General features: G+C 45.1%; 1 protein-coding gene across 1 annotated transcript in view; it reads right to left on the bottom strand.

The window, feature by feature from the left end:
- LOC121864648 (protein artichoke-like) overlaps positions 1-18,983 on the bottom strand; it is a 50,386-nt gene that overhangs the window by 7,622 nt on the left and 23,781 nt on the right. Inside the window, exons 3-6 of the mRNA XM_042363769.1 lie at positions 6,696-6,742; positions 4,297-4,492; positions 3,664-3,754; positions 835-993 (exon numbers count right to left, since the gene is read on the bottom strand). Coding sequence (XP_042219703.1) covers positions 835-993; positions 3,664-3,754; positions 4,297-4,490 — 444 coding nt within the window. The 5' untranslated portion in view covers positions 4,491-4,492; positions 6,696-6,742. The remainder of the gene's footprint in view (positions 1-834; positions 994-3,663; positions 3,755-4,296; positions 4,493-6,695; positions 6,743-18,983) is intronic.

Below are 18,983 nucleotides of genomic sequence, written 5' to 3'. Positions count from 1 at the left end.
ATACTTCGGATATCAAAAAGTGAGGACAATGTTGCTGTTATAATACAAACATTCACAGAGTCTATAAGAAATTGTGTATTCATATTTTAAACTGCATTATAAAATATTCACAACTGTGAGTGTCTACACACACAAGGGCACCACAAATAACAACAATAACATCAATGGTTAGTACTTGTAAGATTATTTTAAGTATTTCCATGATAATTTTAAGGTTAATTCATGAATGTTTTAAAGATTCTTTTGGATTATTTTTAAAATATTTTTATAGCACAGTATTATTTACCATGTGACTATATTAAATATCGTAATTTTATATTGTTGTTCCACATTCATGTTTATAACTAATTTATGGTTTATTATTCCAAGTGACTCTCCCTGCTGCCCTCTCTTCCTCTTTCCTTCCTTCCATCCCTTTTCCTTCCTCTCCCTCTGTCTACCTCCCATTTCCCTTTCCTCCACCATCTACCCTCCCCACGTCCCTTCTCATCCATCCTCTACCATCCTCCCCATGTCCCTTCCCATCCATCTTCTACCCTCCCCACGTCCCTTCTCATCCATCCACTACCCTCCTCCCCATGTCCCTTCCCATCCATCCTCTACAGCTACCCATTTCCCTTCCCATCGATCCTCTACCCTCCTCATGTCCCTCCCACTCCACTCTACCTTTCCCTCCCTTCTCCTACCCCTCCAACTCTCCCTTCCCTTCCCCTCCCCTCTCTTTTCCTCTCCCCTACCCCTCCCCTCTCCCTTTCCCACCCCATACACTTTCCTCTCCCCTATCCCTTCACCTCCCTCTACCCTTCCACCTCCCCCTACCCCTCTCCATCTCACCTGTAGGGCGGTAAGCTTGGCTATCTCGGAGGAGGAGAAGGTGGGGAGATAGTTGCTCCCCAGCAGGTTGTGGTCAAGTCGTAGCTCCTGAAGGTGACTCTCCAGACCCTCGAGCACGTCCTTGTTCAAGCGGCGGATGGCGTTCCTCGAGAAGTCCACCTGTAGGAACCCGAAACAGGTGGTGAGTGTGGGTAGGTAGGTTGGTGTGAGTGTATAATAATAATAATAATAATAATAATAATAATAATAATAATAATAATAATAATAATAATAATACTGTAATAATAATAATAATAATAAACGGTTTATTAATAGAGTTGCAGCAGGTGGCTGAAAATATACAAACTTACATGTGATTTAGACATAATAATATACATTCAATACACTTACAGGGCTGTACAGTACATGAATCAGGAGTTGTTTATTATTTTAACAATAGATGAGATAGTACTGTTCTTATATCTATCAGTGTGGGCTTTTATGGGCTGAATTTTGTTGTAGTGGCAGACTGCACGAAATGGGCGGGGGACTGCCAGTGGCAGTAGGTGGCGATGACGAGGATGGTGCAGTAGTCCACTGCCAAACCCTGCTATTGCGTGGTGGTGGAGGTCACAGAGGGATGGCATTTCCAGGGTGGAGAGAGAGTTGTTGTAGCCCGAGTAGTCTGCGCCGAGCATGATTCTGCAGGCCCTCTTCTGTACATTCTCTAGCTGACGTTGTTGGGTAGAGTTGAGAGAACACGATCAGGTTGGTGACGTATACGTTAATTTGGGGAGAATAAATGCGTTGTAGATAGTCCTCAGCTTTGGCGTGGGTGCCCCAAGTGACCTGAGTCGATGTAGCATGTAGAGTCGGTACGAGGCTGCCGTGATTGTGTTGTTTACATGGGCCTTCCGGTCCAGTTTGTGGTCTATAGTTACAGCCAGGAGTTTGGCAGACTGCACTAACTGAAGAGGATGGGCACCCACTGTAACTGCTGGAGCTTGAACTGGAGTGGTGGCGGTATTGACTACGGTTTTGGTGTGGTTGATGGTGACCTTGTTCTCCGTAGACCATGCCTGTAGCTTGTCCAGGGTGCCTTGTAGCGATGAATAGTCTGGTGAGGTGTTGTCCACTGTAACCCCCACAGTGCAGTCATCCACATACTTCCACCTGTGAGGAGTGTCCAATAGAGCGTCGTTGATCAGGATTAGGAAGCACAGTGGTCCCATCTTGGTCCCCTGGGGAACACCGCAGGTGAGGTGTTGGAATGTGGAGACAGAACCCTGGTACCTCACTGCCTGACGACGCTCACTCAGGAAATCAGTGAGCCATAAGACCAGGTTGGTGGGCAGCCCTAGTGCAACGGCCTTGTTGATAACAGTGCAGTAATCAACAAGGTTAAAAGCCTTCCTGAAGTCAACAAGGGCAACGGCCAGTGATGTCTTATGTTTCTCCAGGTTTTTGTGCAGAAAATCCAGGAAGATAACTAAGCAGTGTGATGTAGAGGAGGTCCTCATATTGCCAAATTGTTTTGGTTCAATTGACTGATAAATACTAGCAAATGCCCATTCAAAAACGAAGTCTTCACAGAGTAGACTGGATATGAGGGTAATGGCAACTGGCCTGAGGTCACTAGGGGACTATGAGGTGGGGACCTTGGGGATAGGGGTGACAAATGCGGTTTTCCATTCATTAGAGCATTTGCTTTGTCTAAGGGATGCAGTAATAATGGAACAGAGGGGGGTGGCAAGTTCGACTGCAAACTCCTTGTAAATTTTGATTGGGAGGTCAATTGGGGTTGTAGAGCATTTGGATTTAAATTTCAGAGAGTTTGTTGGCAATTTCAAATTGTTGAACACTGGGAGGGGAGGAGGGGGAGGGTAAGTAGGCCGGGAGGAGAGTGAGGTCAAGACTGGGTAGGGTATGATATATGGTAGCAAAGTGGTTATTAATTGTCCCAGCTGCCTCTGTGTGTGTATGTGTGTGGCAGAGATGCTGACTTATGGCAGGGAACCATAGGGAGAAACGGAGTACACAAGTGTGTGTGTGTGTGTGTGCGTGTGCGTGTGTGTGCGTGTGTGTGCGTGTGTGTGCGTGTGTGTGTGTGTGTGTGTGTGTGTGTGTGTGTGTGTATGTTTTATGGTTTTTTTTTACAGAGTATCGCCCACCCGGGCACAGGTCATCGACCCACAATGGAGGCGAAAAAAGAGGAGTAAAAAGAAATTAAAAATATTAATCTACACCACAAAGATGCCGAAAAACCAGCTTTTTGAAGTGAGACACATTGTACGAGTATGGAAACACAGAAGAAGGCAGAGCATTCCACAGTTTGGCAGTGTGAAGAAAGAAGGATGTACTATAATGGGTTATTCTAGTGTGACCGACATCCACAGAGAAACGGTGGGCACCGCGGGCAAGACGAGTAATACGAGCCCTCGGCCTTGCCGGCGGTACACAGGATGCCAAATCCACCTAACATTGACCGTTAAAGTACCTGTAAAAGAGAGAGAGTGAAGCATCATTGCGGTGTAAGAGAAATGGAAGAAAGATTATCAACTAAAGGTGGAGAGTAACAAAGGTAACAATGGTGACAATTAGTGAAGGATAAAAAAGGATGGCTTACCTTCCTAAGGGGCAGGTCAGAGGGTGGCTTACTTTCCTGAGGGGCAAGTCAGAGGGTGGCTTACCTTCCCGAGTGGCAGGTCAGAGGGTGGTTTACCTTCCTGAGGGGCAAGTCAGAGGGTGGCTTACCTTCCTGAGGGGCAGGTCAGAGGGTGGCTTACCTTCCCGAGTAGCAGGTCAGAGGGTGGCTTACCTTCCTGAGGGGCAGGTCAGAGGGTGGCTTACCTTCCTGAGGGGCAGGTCAGAGGCGGTAAACAGCTGTCCTCTAAGGGCCTGGATGCCTGCGTTCCTCTGGGTGAACTCCACAATGTTCATCCTTTTAGAAGAAAGAATTGATGATCACCATATATAATGTTCATAGGTCCTCGTGGTGGAGGAGAGGAGGAAGGAGCTACTACAGTATATATATGTTCAATGGATGTTCATAGATCCTGTACCTCTACCATACACCTGTACCTCTACCATACACCTGTACCTCTACCGTACACCTGTAACTGTTCCTATACATTAGACCAGTGGTCCCTAGCCTTGTGTAGGCTCTGGGCCTCATTTATCATTGGAAATATAGTGGAGGGCGCCAAGACTTTGGATCTACATTCAAGAAAAAAAATCATATATACTGTACAGTTATTAGCTGTTTTACACAAGTCTAACTCTTACCATTTGCATTCATTTTACATTTACTCATGGATCATGCATTCTTAAAACGTATGAAGTTATTACATTTTTTCATTACTTTCACTCTGACAAAGAATCCCCAAAATTTCACATTTGCTAATAAGCCCTTGCGGGCTCCATAATATGGTCGCCCGCGAACTACAGGTTGGGGACCACGTATTAGACTGTATAATATCTCACTTGAAGGGCAGCAGGGGGAAGTCCCCGGCGAAGGCCACATTATCACAGTTAATGGTTATATTGTGGTCACTGTTCTGACACAGACAGGGCAAGATGAGGCGGTCGCTCACTTCCACGCAAGGAAGCTGACCCACGGTCCTTCTCCACGTCAACGCCGCCGTCACCACCGTCAACGTCAGAGCCACCGCCTTCATGCCTGTGGGAGACATAGTCATTAACATGTTTATATGGAAACGATTAACGAAGAGTACATACATACATAAATAAATAATGGTTGCCCCTTGTGTAACGAGGATGGCCGGTCCTAGGACCACCTAGGCGTGAACTTGTTTAGGTGTAGATGCTGTCGCCAACACAACAACCACACCCTAAGTTAACGAGCTGCATGACCCAGTGTCAAGGAATAGTCCGAGAATACCGGACAACTCGCCAACTGCACTGGCTAACCATTACCCTGGAATACGATCCGCAAATCGATTAACATTCAGGTTCCCAATTACTGCTGGCTAGACAGAGGCAAATGGCGTAAAGAAACTTGCCCATAGTTTCACCCTGACGGGGGATCGTACTCGGGTCCGCTCGCTTGCGAGGCGAGAATGCTGACCATTGCATCATACATACACTTGCTAAAATATGTAATTGTACATTGAGCCAGAGAGTAAATACGAATTTATAGAGATATGGATATTATTGACCCCAGGCTGGATTATAGACGCTTCTTGTGCCTTATTGTGATAGTATAATCGGGCCATACTTAATACAGGTCTCTTGGGGTTTGTTAATATTTTGTATACGTGTGAAGAGAGAGAGAAAGAGCAGGAGCAAAGGTCTTATGGTTACCTTGCGGGAGAATGATATCCTCTCTCTCACACCTACACTCATACACCTACTAAACACAAATACTCATACTACACACACACATATATATATATATATATATATATATATATATATATATATATATATATATATATATATATATATATATATATATATATATATATATATATATATATATATATATATATATATATATATACACATGCACGCACGCACGCACGCACGCACACTTGCCCTACAGGTGTCCTCCGTCAGTGTTCACCCTCAGGCGATACCATCCTGACTGGGGGTGACTCTCTCTCTCTCTCTCTCTCTCTCTGCTTATTAGATAGATAAATACAGTAGATAGATAGATAGATAGATAGATAGATAGATAGATAGATAGATAGATATAGATAGATATAGATAGATGAAAGAGAGAGAAAGATAGATATGAGAGAGAGAGAGAGAGAGAGAGAGAGAGAGAGAGAGAGAGAGAGAGAGAGAGTAGTAGTAGTAGTAGCAGTGGTAAACAAGATCCAAAGGTCCATTACGACAGAACGGCCAAAGTGACAAGTTGCAGCAACTATTGCTGCAAATACCAGAGAATTTAAAGAAAAAAGTAGCTATAGTGCAGGCGGTGGGCGCCTCGAACTGGTTACTACGTTACCGATAAGGGCAAATGGTTTCAGTCTCAATAAACAAGAATTTACAGATGCCATTGCTCTTAGGTACGGTTGGCCAGTAGAAGGTTTGCCCTCCCAATGCGTGTGTGGCTCTTCCTATGACGTCGATCACGCCATGGTGTGCAAGAAAGGGGGCTTCATATGCATGAGGCATGACGAGGTAAGGGACCTTACAGCAAATATGTTGAAGGAAATCTGCCGGGATGTCATGGTAGAACCGACCCTCCTTCCATTGGATGGTGAGATCCTCCAACATAGGACTTCAAACACATCTAACGAAGCCCGTGTTGACGTCAGTGCTCGAGGATTCTGGACGCGGGGACAGCGAGCTTTCTTCGACATCAGGATTTTTGATCCCATGGCCGCATGTCACCGTAACCTAGCTCTCGATGCTGCACACAGGAGGAACGAGAACGACAAGATAAGGGCATATGGGGAAAGAATTCAAAATGTTGATCAAGGCAGCTTCACTCCTCTCGTGTTCACAACCTCTGGTGGGATGGGACCAAGTGCAAGATGTTTCTACGCCAGACTTGTGGAGGTGATCTCCGAACAGAAGCAGCAGCCCAGAAGTTATGTTGCAGCCTGGATGAGATGTCGACTGTCCTTCTCTCTTCTTCGGTCGGCTTTGCTCTGCCTCAGGGGAACGAGAGCTTCGTCCTCAATGCCGACAACAACTGCAGATATTGACTATGAGGCTACAGTCACTGAATGCCGCATAGATCTGCGGCTCAACTAATTCAACACAGATAGGATAGCTACTTATGTATTAGGATATTTAATATTAAGGTAATAAAATGGCAGCGAAGGTGTGGCTATTGGGGGAGGCTGGAGGCCACGTTGAAAAAAAAAAGTAGTAGTAGTACATAGGGAAGTAAACACTACATCACATACTTGTAATACTGTCCTCTTCTTCAGCACATCTACATGAAGCACCTCACCTGTAACGAGAAATAATATTAATAACAATAATAATAATAATAATAATAATAATAATTATAATAATAATAATAAACACACAGCGGCCTCAACACAGTACAGTACATACATAAGGTTAGGCCACATATCTACTGTATTATACAACAGAACGACCCGGCGTGGAATTATATGGGCGTGGAGTTACGAATGTGTACTCCTGGGCGTGGTCGAGGTCATGTGGGGGGTCCATGATCAAATAGTTGATGGTATGTAGAATTGAGACCACTGATATCTCTCTCTCTCCCTCTCGCTTTCCCCTCTCTGTCACCCCCCCCCTCCCTACTTTAGGTCACCCCAGCCTAGCCACTACCCCCAAGCCACAAGTCCCAGCCGCCCCTCTCTGCCACCCCATCACAGCCACCATCCTCCCTCTCATCACCCTCCCAGCCACCATCCTCCCTCTCATCACCCTCCCAGCCACCATTCTCCCTTTCATCACCCTCCCGGCCACTACTCTCCCAGCCACCATCCTCCCTCTCATCACCCTCCCACCCACTACTCTCCCAGCAACCATCCTCCCTCTCATCACCCTCCCAGCCACCATTCTCCCTCATTACCCTCCCAGCCACTACTCTCCCAGCCACCATCCTCCCTCGCATCACCCTTCCAGCCACTACTCTCCCAGCAACCATCCTCCTCCCATCACCCTCCCAGCCACCATCATCCCTCTCATCACCCTCCCAGCCACCATCCTCCCTCTCATCACCCTCCCAGCCCCTCCACCAACCATTCTCCCTCTCATTACCCTCCCAGCCACTACTCTCCCAGCCACCATCCTCCCTCATCACCCTTCCAGCCTCCCAGCAACCATCCTCCCCTCCCATCACCCTCCCAGCCACCATCATCCCTCTCATCACCCTCCCAGCCACCATCCTCCTCTCATCACCCTCCCATTCTCCCTCATTACCCTCCCAGCCACTACTCTCCCAGCCACCATCCTCCCTCGCATCACCCTTCCAGCCACCACCTCCCTCTCATCACCCTCCCAGCCACCATCCTCCCTCTCATCACCCTCCCAGCACCATCATCCCTCTCATCGCCCTCCCAGCCACCATCCTCCCTCTCATCACCCTCCCAGTCACTACTTTCCCAGCCACCATCATCCTTCTCATCACCATCCCAGCCACCATCATCCCTCTCATCACACTCCCAGCCACCATCATCCCTCCCATCACACTCCCCAACCACCATCATCCCTCTCATCACCCTCCCAGACACTACTCTCCAAGCCACCACGCTCCTTCACATCACCCTCCCAGCCACTACTCTCCCAGCAACCATCCTCCCTCTCATCACCCTCCCACCCACTACTCTCCCAGCCACCATCCTCCCCTCATCCACCTCCCCTCCCAGCCACTACTTTCCCCCACCATTCTCCCTCTCATCACTCTCCCAGCCACCACCCTCCCTCTCATCACCCTCCCAGCCACTACTGTCCCAAGCCACCATCCTCCCTCTCATCACCCTCCCAGCCACCATCCTCCCTCTCATCACCCTCCCAGCCACCATCCTCCCTCTCATCACCCTCCCAGCCACCACCCTCCCTCTCATCACCCTCCCAGCCACTACTCCCCCAGCCACCATCCTTCCTCTCATCACCCTGCCAGCCACCATCCTCCCTAGTGAGCGAGTGTAGATGAGTGAGTTTGTTGACGTTTTGTGGATATATGCCTCAGGCAGTACACCTTTCACCCACAACACCCCAGGCATACACCCGCTCCCTAGCAACACTCCAGGCAGGGCCGGATTCAGGAGTGGGCGAAGTGGGCCCATGGGCCTCCACAATCTGGGGGGCCTCCACATATTACAATATTTTATTTATTGGTTTATTCATTTGGATTATTTTTATTTTCATTCTTTAAAATTCATGTTTATCTATTCCATCGCGTAAAACTATGTTCAGCAAGAAGCGTGATAGAAATTAGGCTAGCTACTCCTTGATATTCATGAATACCTGGTTTTTCTATGAACCGTATATTTTTAATGAATGCTATTGTTTGTGTTGCTAATAATATATTTAGAATTCCACAAACATATATTGATTAAAAATGAACTACATGGAATAACGAAATTGAGATTAAAAAACATAAAATATTTTTTCATTATCACTTCCATTACGAATGCCATCAGGGCGCTGTGTTTGTTGACAGTCAGTCGGAGGGGGTTGGGTCGTGTAGTATCTGCACATCAGTTGTTATGTGTCTGTCGATTAAAGAGGAGACTTGCATTGCCCATGATTCGTGAACTTCCCACGAGTAGACATAAATATGTCTTGCAGATGTCAGTCAGAAAAATTTCGGGTTCAGAATTTCCTTCCAGCAATTGATCAGTTCCTGAGTTCACTGGATCAACGGTTAAAGGCCTATGAGGAAACCTGTTCACTTTTCGGGTTCTTGTCTAAACTGGAGTCAATGAATTGTGAAGAAATTGAAGCAGCTGCTGCAAAATTGGTTGCCGAGTACAAAAATGATTTGGATCAAACACTTGGGAGTTCAACTTGTGCAGTTTACAGCATTCTTCACTCAATTTCTTGAAGACGAAGATGATGAGAAAGGGAGGGCACATTACCTTTACAAGCTGTTGATAGACAAGAAAGTTGTAGATACATTTCCAAATGTTGAAATAATGCTACGGATGTACTTGGTGCTCATGGTCACAAATTGTTCTGGGGAACGTTCTTTCAGTAAAATGAAGTCATTAAAAACAGACTTCGTACTACAATGTGTCATGATAGGCTCAGCCACCTGGCTTTGATGAGTATCGAATATGACATCCTCAGAGAGATTGACTTCGAAAAGTTGGTCAAAAACTTTGCAGCGGCCAGGTCATGTAAAGTGCCTGGTCTGTAAATAAAGGTAATGTTTATTTTCTATTTTGCAATTGATCAATGTTTGTATTCAATATATCCATTATCCATGGTCGATGGCAGTTATTTTTATTAAAATTCTTGTTTTTTCCAACATGTTCATACTTTTGTTATAATTTTATCAAATTCATTAAATTGTTTATTTGTTTTACAATTGGATGCAAAACTTCAATTTTATTTATAGTTGAGTTAATACTTATTCTGAATCTATCTGACCTTGGACTTAAAGAAGCCTATACATGCATTGGACAGAACCATTATTTGAGTAGAGGTTTATCTGATTACTAATGCAAAGAATCATCTCTCTGTAATAACTAATAATATATTCTTTTCTGTGAACTCTTGAAAATTTTTGACATGTGCGGTAGTAGCTATATCAGGGCTGGTCGACTTGAAACCACATGAATGACTCCAGTCATGTCTCACTTTTGTGTGTGTGTTTGTGTTGGGAATTTGTACAGTCTCGTTCAAGATTCTTCGAACATTGCTGGAGACAGCTGGCAACTCAAGACAGTTTGTTCACTATAGTACGTAGTAAAAATTATGAATAAATGTAAAAGTGATCGGTGATTGGTTACTTAGTTCCCCGTTGCTTAATTTAATGGTTGGGCTTTGTTGTTTCGTATTATATTATACTACGTACTATAGTAAACAAACGGCCTTGAGTTGTCAGCTGTCTCCAACAGTGTTCGAAGAATCTTGAACGAGACTGTACACTATCAATAAATATACAGTTAATTAAAAATTTCTCAGTGTTCTAATTTCCTCAATATAACTGCAAATGGCTTCAAAATTCTCCAAAGAAGTGTTCAAATTTCAAAATTTTCCCGGGGGGCTTACAGCGCCCCCGGAACTCCCAGATGTTGAGGCTCGCTGCACTCACCACCCCACCCTCTTGGGTAGTTATAATGAGGGGGGCCTCCACAAAGAGGCTGCCCATGGTCCTCCACAGGTCTAAATCCGGCGCTGCCTCCAGGCAGTACACCCCTCACCCACAACACCCCAGTATGTTACTGAGTGCCACCCAGTAACTCGCCCACTCAGTGAGTGGGCGAGTTACTGGATAAGTGACTGAAAAATAGCAGCAGGCAACTCCACAATTCCATTACCTAACTCTGGTCACACTCTCAGTCTTCATAAAAAAAAAGAGCGAATTTCCGGATCACGTTGGGAAGGGAATCAGAGCGCGGTTTCACAGTGACTGGCCAACAACAAGACCTAAACAACACTAAGGTGACTCCATGAAACCTTCGTGAGATCCAAAACCCCGATTAAGTGTGATTTCCACTCGAAAAATCAATTTAAAATCTATATAACGGAGGTCGGAAATAACAGCACGCCAACACCGCTCAACAGCAGATTAATTCCTCTAACTCCGAACAATAAGCTTTTAGTTACACTTGATGAACATTAAAATACCGGGAAAAAATATTCGTTTATGCACCCATTCAGAGATCGCTTTATGTCATAGAGATAATTTCACCACCAAGACGCTAGAACACCTTTTTTCTAAACCATGGACTTTCTGCACTAATTCTTGGGATTTCTTTTTCTTTTCCAAAGGACACGTCAAGGAAGGGAAAGTACTGTCACTCACACTAACAAACAATTGGACTTTTGAGTCTTTTGTCGTCAGCACAGACATGTGTCACTTATTGCACAACGTCAATTTAAAGTCTTTCGCTTCATTTTGTTGTCGTCAAAGTTTGCGATTAAGTATATATTTTCCTTGTTGGATTTTTATTATTTGTCTGTTGCTGTCATCAGTAGACATGTTGTAATTGCTGTTAATAATAATAATAATAATAATAATAATAATAATAATAATAATAATAATAATAATAATAATAATAATAATAATAATAATAATTAGTGTTGTTACTACAAATCATCTACTAATACACACAACAGCGACCCCAAAACTGAATTATGACAAAACATAAAAGACCATTCCACTCGCTTACCCCCTAACGACCAGCCTCTCATAACCACCCACCAACGATTCCTATCATATGGATGAGGTACAGTACGTGGGCAGGGGTATACGGAAAGAAGTGGGCGGAGATCCGTCATGGAACAGACGTGTCGTGGGCGTGGGCGGAGTGGTCATTCAACAAGTTTGAGAAGGTGAAGGGGTCAGGGGAAGATTGAGTGAGTGTGTTCAGCAGCGTGTACAGGAGAGTGTGTGCTCTATGACGTAATAGAATTTTAGAAGGGGAGAAAGAGAGAGAGTCTGGGAATTCTTTAAACGTAGGAGCTAAGATTAACACCTTCTTCTGGTTAACAATCGTGACCTGTTGACGTCAGGCCAAGACTAACATATCACACCAGATATTACCAAAGCAACACTGCCTCACTCAGCTTATCTCACCTGAAGGTTGACCACCCCAACGCTACCTGGTGGGGTTAGGGTAGAACAATAGGGAGATAGTTGTCGAGACACAGGTGACAAGAGACGAAGTCAAGTGAAACAAAAGCTCTCAGTGTGCTTTTGTTTCATGCTTGAGGGAACTGTGTGTGTGTGTGTGTGTGTGTTCCTCAGGTCCGCGTTCGATGTCATAATGAAAAAGGCAATAGTGGAAATCATTCTAAGGTTCACTATTGCTTCACCTCCACTACCAGAACACTGTAGCACTAAAATATGGAAAATGTTTGACTGTGCTTTGTGTACAGTATAGTTCATTGTCATTCAGAAAATAGCAACAGTGAAATTCCTTGTTGTGTTCACTGCCATATGCGATCTTACAACAAGGAATTTTCTTATATCCTTCTCTGTTTAGTCGTCACCCTTATTTAACGTCACTACATACTGTTAAAGTGTTATGTGTTTTCCGTTATACCCAGTGAACATCTCCTCGATGTTCACCGCTACTCATAACATAATAACAATCACTGCCATTTGTTCACTGTTCACCACTACTCATAACACAATAACAATCACTGCCACTTGTTCACCGCTACACACCATAACAATGAACTCTACACTCTAGTGCTCCTAATTCTTGGTGTTCTTATCTACGAGTATATTATGTAACAATGAACGCCACTGTGAAGGTGAGTGTGAACAGTAGTAGGCAGGAACGTAAGGAACAGTAGCAGACAGGGACGTAAGGAACAGTAGCAGACAGGAAGGTGAGGAACAGTAGCAGACAGGAAGGTGAGGAACAGTAGCAGACAGGAACGTAAGGAACAGTAGCAGACAGGGACGTAAGGAACAGTACTAGACAGGAAGGTGAGGAACAGTAGCAGACAGGAACGTAAGGAACAGTACCAGACAGGAACGTAAGGAACAGTACCAGACAGGAACGTAAGGAACAGTAGCGGACAGGAACGTAAGGAACAGGGGATCAAATTTCGCTTTTCTGTCAAGAGAAACGACTGGCTTGGGAAAGGTGCAGCGTTATTTTGTACAGTGTTATAATTACTGAGCTACAGTGCATTGGTGTTACAGCGTTACGGTATACAGTGTATAAATTTACAGTGCACTAGTGTTAGTGCCACAGAGTTACAGTGCGTTGGTGTTAGTGTTACAATATTACAGTTCACTGGTGGTGTTACAGTGCACTGGTGTTACAGTATTATCATGCACTGGTGTTACAGTGTACATAAATGTCATAGTGTTACAGTGCCCATGTGTTATGGTATTAGTGTCCATCGCAAATTAGTCAATGCATAGTGTTACAGTGTCACTAGTACTGCCCCTCCATGTTGTATCATATCTTCAGTATTATTACAACTCTCTCTCTCTCTCTCTCTCTCTACCCCCCGTGTATCTGCCTCCCAATTCCAGATTCTCAACGGAATTACTGTGAAATTTGGTTGATCAAGACGTGAGAGAGAGAGAGACCGTCACAATACACTGGCCTCTCAAAACCTTCACGCTAAACTACCAATGTAAATTTCACTTTCGTGTCAATATTGAATGATTTGTTCACTTTCTTGCTCGTCCTGATTTTTCATCCATCATTATTTTAGTGGTGTTTTAATTGTGTTTTATTCGTGTTTTATGGTGTTTTATTGTTGTTTTAATTGTTTTAAATTGTGCTTTAATGGGGTTTTATTGTTGTTTTAATGGTGTTTTAATTGTGTTTTAGTAGTGTTTTATTGGTGCTTTAATGGTCAATAAACCCCAGCTTCACTTTAATATTTCCTGACCTCACTTCAAGCACATGAATACTTCATATAAAAATAAAATAATTGTACCCGTCTACCTGTCCACCAGTCTACCTATAGACCAGTCTACCTGTCCACCAGTCTACCTATAGACCTGACTACCCGTCTACCTGTCAGATAATACATACAGTAAGCCAGATGATTAATGCAGTAAGCCAGATGGTTAATACAATAAGCCAGATGGTTAATGCAGTCAGCCAGATGGTTAATAAGCTGAGAGAGAGGATATTACAGGTAAAATACTTGGTACCTGGACTAAAATCTCTTCAGTTGGGACAGAGGGACCAGGAGGAGGAGGACTATGTTAGCAGTTCACCTTGGGGTAGCAATGGCCCTCTCTACGCCCTGGGTCTTACTATGAGAGGGAGAGGGAGAGGGAGAGAGAGAGAGAGAGAGAGAGAGAGAGAGAGAGAGAGATTATGGGTGTGGCACAGTAATGTTAGTGGTCATAAGCTGTTCAGGGCACGGGTACGTTCATCTGAATTGGCACATGGGCACGTTCACTTATCTATAGAGGTAACGTTCCCCGGTCACACACATAAGATCGTGGGTTCGAGTCCTGGCGGGGTGAGGTTGCTGATTATATGTAGAAGTCCGAGCGCTTTATGGGCTTATGAAATATAAGTTTGCTCACGTTCACCTGAATTAGGCAGAGAGATCACCTAAATTTGCTCACGATCACCCAAGTCTGAGCACATTAGGAGGAGCGATCACCTAATCCAACAGGCGCACGACACACCTGATGCTGTAGTAAGATAGATGGAGCTCAGGTGTGTCGATCGTGTACGCCTTCGGGTATAAGTAATTAGCCACACTTTCCCCATGCTGCATTATTGTTTACTGTCTGCTCAGCTGATTCTCAGGTGAGTGACTCTCAGCCACCAGCAAGAGTTGTATGTTACGGAGGCAGTACAGTAAGTGTGTGGAATTATATACTGTACTTGTGTTCTCTCTTCTATTTCAGAAATACGTGAGTGTGGAGACATTAATTTATCCATTAAACATTATTATATTTATTTACATAAGTTGAATGCTACATTATTTGTTAATTAATACCTATGTATTACATGTATACCACGGACGAAGAAGTTTGACAACCTTACCGTGTGTACAGTGTATATATGTGTACTGAAAATGTATGTATATCTAAGTGAGAACTTGTGTGTTGACCCTTCTACCTAACCATCTGGCTATCCGAGACGGGGGAGGGGGTGGTGGTGAACAAAGAGGTGTGGGGGAAGGTGGTGGTGCAAGTGGTGATGGAGGTGATGGTGATGGAGGTGGTGGTGCAAGTGGTGATGGAGGTGATGGTGATGGAGGTGGTGGTGCAACTAGTGATGGAGATGATGGTGATGGAGGTGGTGGTGCAAGTGGTGGATGGGTGGTGGTGGTGGTGGTGGTGGTAGCAGCGGCGGCGACAGCGGTGGTGGAAGTGGTCGCGGGGTTGTGGTGATGGTGGTGAGGTGATGGTGGTGATGGAGGTAGTGGTGGTGGTGGTGGGGCAGCGGCGACGGCAGCAGTGGTGGAAGTGGCGGGGGTGGTGTGGTGGTGAGGTGATGGTGGTGTGGGAGGTGATGGTGGTGGATGGTGGACATGTGGAGGTGGTGGTGATGGAGGTGATGGTGATGGAGGTGGTGGTGCAAGTGGTGATGGGGTAATGGAGGTGGTAGTGGTAGTGGTGGTGGTGATGGAGGTAGTGGTGGTGGTGGCAGGCGCGACGGCAGCGGTGGTGGGTGGTCGCGGGGTTGTGGTGATGGTGGTGGAGGTGATGGTGGTGATGGTGGTGATGGTGGTGGTGGTGGTGGTGGTGGTGGTGCAGGACGGCAGCGGTAGTGGAAGTGGTGGGGGTTGTGGTGATGGTGGTGGAGGTGATGGTGGTGATGGAGGTGAGAGGTGGTGGTGGTGGTGGTGGTGGTGGTGGTGGGTGGTGGTGTGGTGGCAGCGGCGGCGGGTGGTGGTGGAAGTGGTCGCGGGGTTGTGGTGATGGTGGTGGAGGTGATGGTGGTGGTGGTGGTGGTGGTGGTGGTGGCAGCGGCGGCGGGGGCGGCAGCGGTGGTGGAAGTGGTCGCGGGGTTGTGGTGATGGTGGTGGAGGTGATGGTGGTGATGGAGGTGGTGGTGGTGGTGGTGGTGGTGGTGGTGGTGGTGGTGGTGGTGGTGGTGGCGGCGGCGGCAGCGTGGTGAAGTGGTCGCGGGGGTTGTGGTGATGGTGGTGGAGGTGATGGTGGTGATGGAGGTGGAGGGTGATGGTAGTGGTGGTGGTGGTGGTGGTGGTGGTGGTGGCAGCGGCGGCGACGGCAGCGGTGGTGGTGGTGGTGGAAGTGGTCGCGGAGGTTGTGGTGGTGGTGGCGGAGGTGATGGTGGTGGTGGAAGCAGTGAGTAGTGTAGGAAAAGGTCAAGGAGAGAGACAGGTGGGTGGGGTTACCGGGCACAGCACAAAGGTAAGATGGTCACTGCTGTTCGGATGCTCCTTGATTCGGACGTTCGTAATTTAATAAATACAAAAATACAATTTCTGTAAAGCAAACGAAGAAGTACTAATGTTAACAAAAATTTCAGAGAAATAACGGTATTGTATTTGAAATTTACAAGACACCAAAAAAGGATACTTCGGTCATATTGTTAGGGATGAGACGATAATAACAAATATTAATGGGCAAAGGTGAAGGTAGGATGGTCAGGGGAAGGCAGAGACCGAGATGGATGAATGAAATTAAAAACTGGGTCCCTAGAGAGACGCAATGTCTTGAAGCATTGGTAAAAAAAAACCCAGAACGTTATAAGTGGAGGAATGTGGTTACCAACCCTCAGATGTGAGGAAGGTACTGTAATTGACGAAAACTCTTATTAATTTAATCCTGGGACCTTGATAAGTTATCTTTTCACCACTAGAAGTTGATTGTGGACTCTTGTTACCTTACACACACAAACACACACTAGCTACCTTAACCACTCTGTTGGTATGAATGAAAAAAAAAGGAAATTGTCTCTCCTTCTCTATCCTTCTTTCACACTCTTGCTTTCTCTCCCTGTGTGTGCGTATGTCTTTCACTCTCTATTTATCTCTTTCTTTCTTCCCCACTGTATGTCTTTTTCTCTGTGTTTCTCCTTCTGTGTGTTTATACTCGATATAGAAGATACAAGTTGAAAGATACAGTAGGTTAGGTTAGGTTAGGTTACATAAGAACATAAGGAGTCTGCAATAGGTCGGTTGGCCTGTGCATGGCAGCTCCTGTCGAGAGTTACTACCACTCTCTATCGTCCATGACTCTATCTAGCCTCCTTTTAAAACTTTCCAGCGTTCCATCACTTACTACAAAGTTGCTAAGCTTGTTCCACTCGTCCACCACCCTATTTGTGAACCAGTTCCTTCCTATCTCCTTCCTAAACCTAAACTTATCCAACTTGAATCCGTTGCTCCGAGTCCTATCCTGCTCGGAAATTATAAGAACTTTATCTGTATCCCCTTTATTGATTCCTTTCACCCACTTAAATACTTCTATCATATCTCCCTGCACTCTTCGTCTTTCTAGGGAATGCATGTTTAGTTTCTTTAACCTATCTTGATATGGATGGTTTCTGAGTCCCGGAATCATATTCTTCGCTGCACCGACTCCAGTGAATTGATATCCATTCTATAATAAAGGCACCGGAACTGAACCGTATAATCGACATATAGTTGCAATAAGACCTCTGCACTCTTATTACTTACACTTCTAAATATAAAACCCAATACTCTGTTTGCCTTATTTCGAACATTAACGCACTGTTTTCTAGGCCGTAGGTCCGGGCATACAAGTACCCCTAAGTCTCTTTCACAAGTCGACTTCTCTAGGTTGATGTTGTTAAGGCTGTATACATTGATAGTATTTGTTCTTCCAATATTAAGTACACTGCACTTGCTGGTGTTGAATTTCATTTGCCATTTTTCTGACCACCCCAGCAGTTTATTTAAATCCTCCTGTAGTGCATTTGCATCCTGCCCTGAATTAATCTGCCGCCCTATTTTGGTGTCATCCACAAACTTGCTTATGCCACTGCTGATCCCAGTATCTAGATCGTTTATGTAGATTATGAACAAGAGTGGGCCTAGTACTGACCCCTGGGGAACCCCACTGGTTACACATCCCCACTCAGATTTAACACCATCTACGCTGACCCTCTGCGTTCTATCGGTGAGCCATGATTTTATCCAATTTAAGACTTTCCCCTCGATACCATGAGCCTTAACGTTTCTCAGAAGCCTCTGATGCAGTACTCTGTCAAATGCTTTGCTAAAGTCTAAGTAAATAACATCGTAATTTTCGTCATTATCTACCACCTCGAAGACTTTCTTAAAAAACGTCAGCAGATTTGTTAGACAAGATTTTCCCTTTGTAAACCCATGTTGAGAGTCGTAGATTAGTTTGCTTTTCTCTAAATGCGATCGAATCCTATTTGCTATAATTGATTCAAGAAATTTCCCAACTACTGACGTCAAACTGATCGGCCGGTAATTTGACGCTGATGCTCAGTCTCCCTTTTTGAATATGGGTACTGTAGGTTATGTATCTAAGCTACTGTGCCGAGTAGCAACCTTGTATATAAGCTACTGTGCCGAGTAGCACCTATGTATATAATTACGTGGCAACACTGCACGTGTTATGTGGCAACATTGCCCCGAGGCTGCCATATGGCAAGGCAGTCTCAGTCTGACTCTGTGGGCCGTGCATGGCACACGCAAGTCACCACTTGTATTTCTCCTATCCCTTAATAAATGGACTTCAATGTTACCCGGTGTTTCCCTACCCATCACTGCATTCTTCAGGGAACACTTGGAACCTTCAGGTACTACATTTGCCTGTTTCCACAAGTCTGGCACAACTCCCGTGTCTAATGATTTTGTAAATAAATTTACGAGGGGTCCGCTAATCTGTTCCCTACACTCTTTCAAGACTCGAGGGAAAATTTCATCCGGCCCTGGGGATTTTGTCTCCTTTAATTTATTTATCCTCTTTAGAACATCCTCTTTTCTGATAGTGATATTCTTTAATTTCTCTTCTTCCTTTCCCCTAAATATCAGTTCCACCTCTAGAATTTCCTCGCGAATTTCTGTGAAAACTGATAAAAAGTAGCTGTTCAATGCTTTGCTTATTTCCTCACTGCCATTGATCACTTTCCCCCTCC

Source organism: Homarus americanus, unplaced genomic scaffold (genome assembly GCF_018991925.1).
Source record: "Homarus americanus isolate GMGI-L3 unplaced genomic scaffold, GMGI_Hamer_2.0 scaffold57965, whole genome shotgun sequence".
Classification (NCBI taxonomy): Eukaryota; Metazoa; Arthropoda; class Malacostraca; order Decapoda; family Nephropidae; genus Homarus; species Homarus americanus.
The sequence above is the reverse complement of the archived record's forward strand: the minus strand, read 5'-3'. Positions and strand labels throughout refer to the sequence as shown.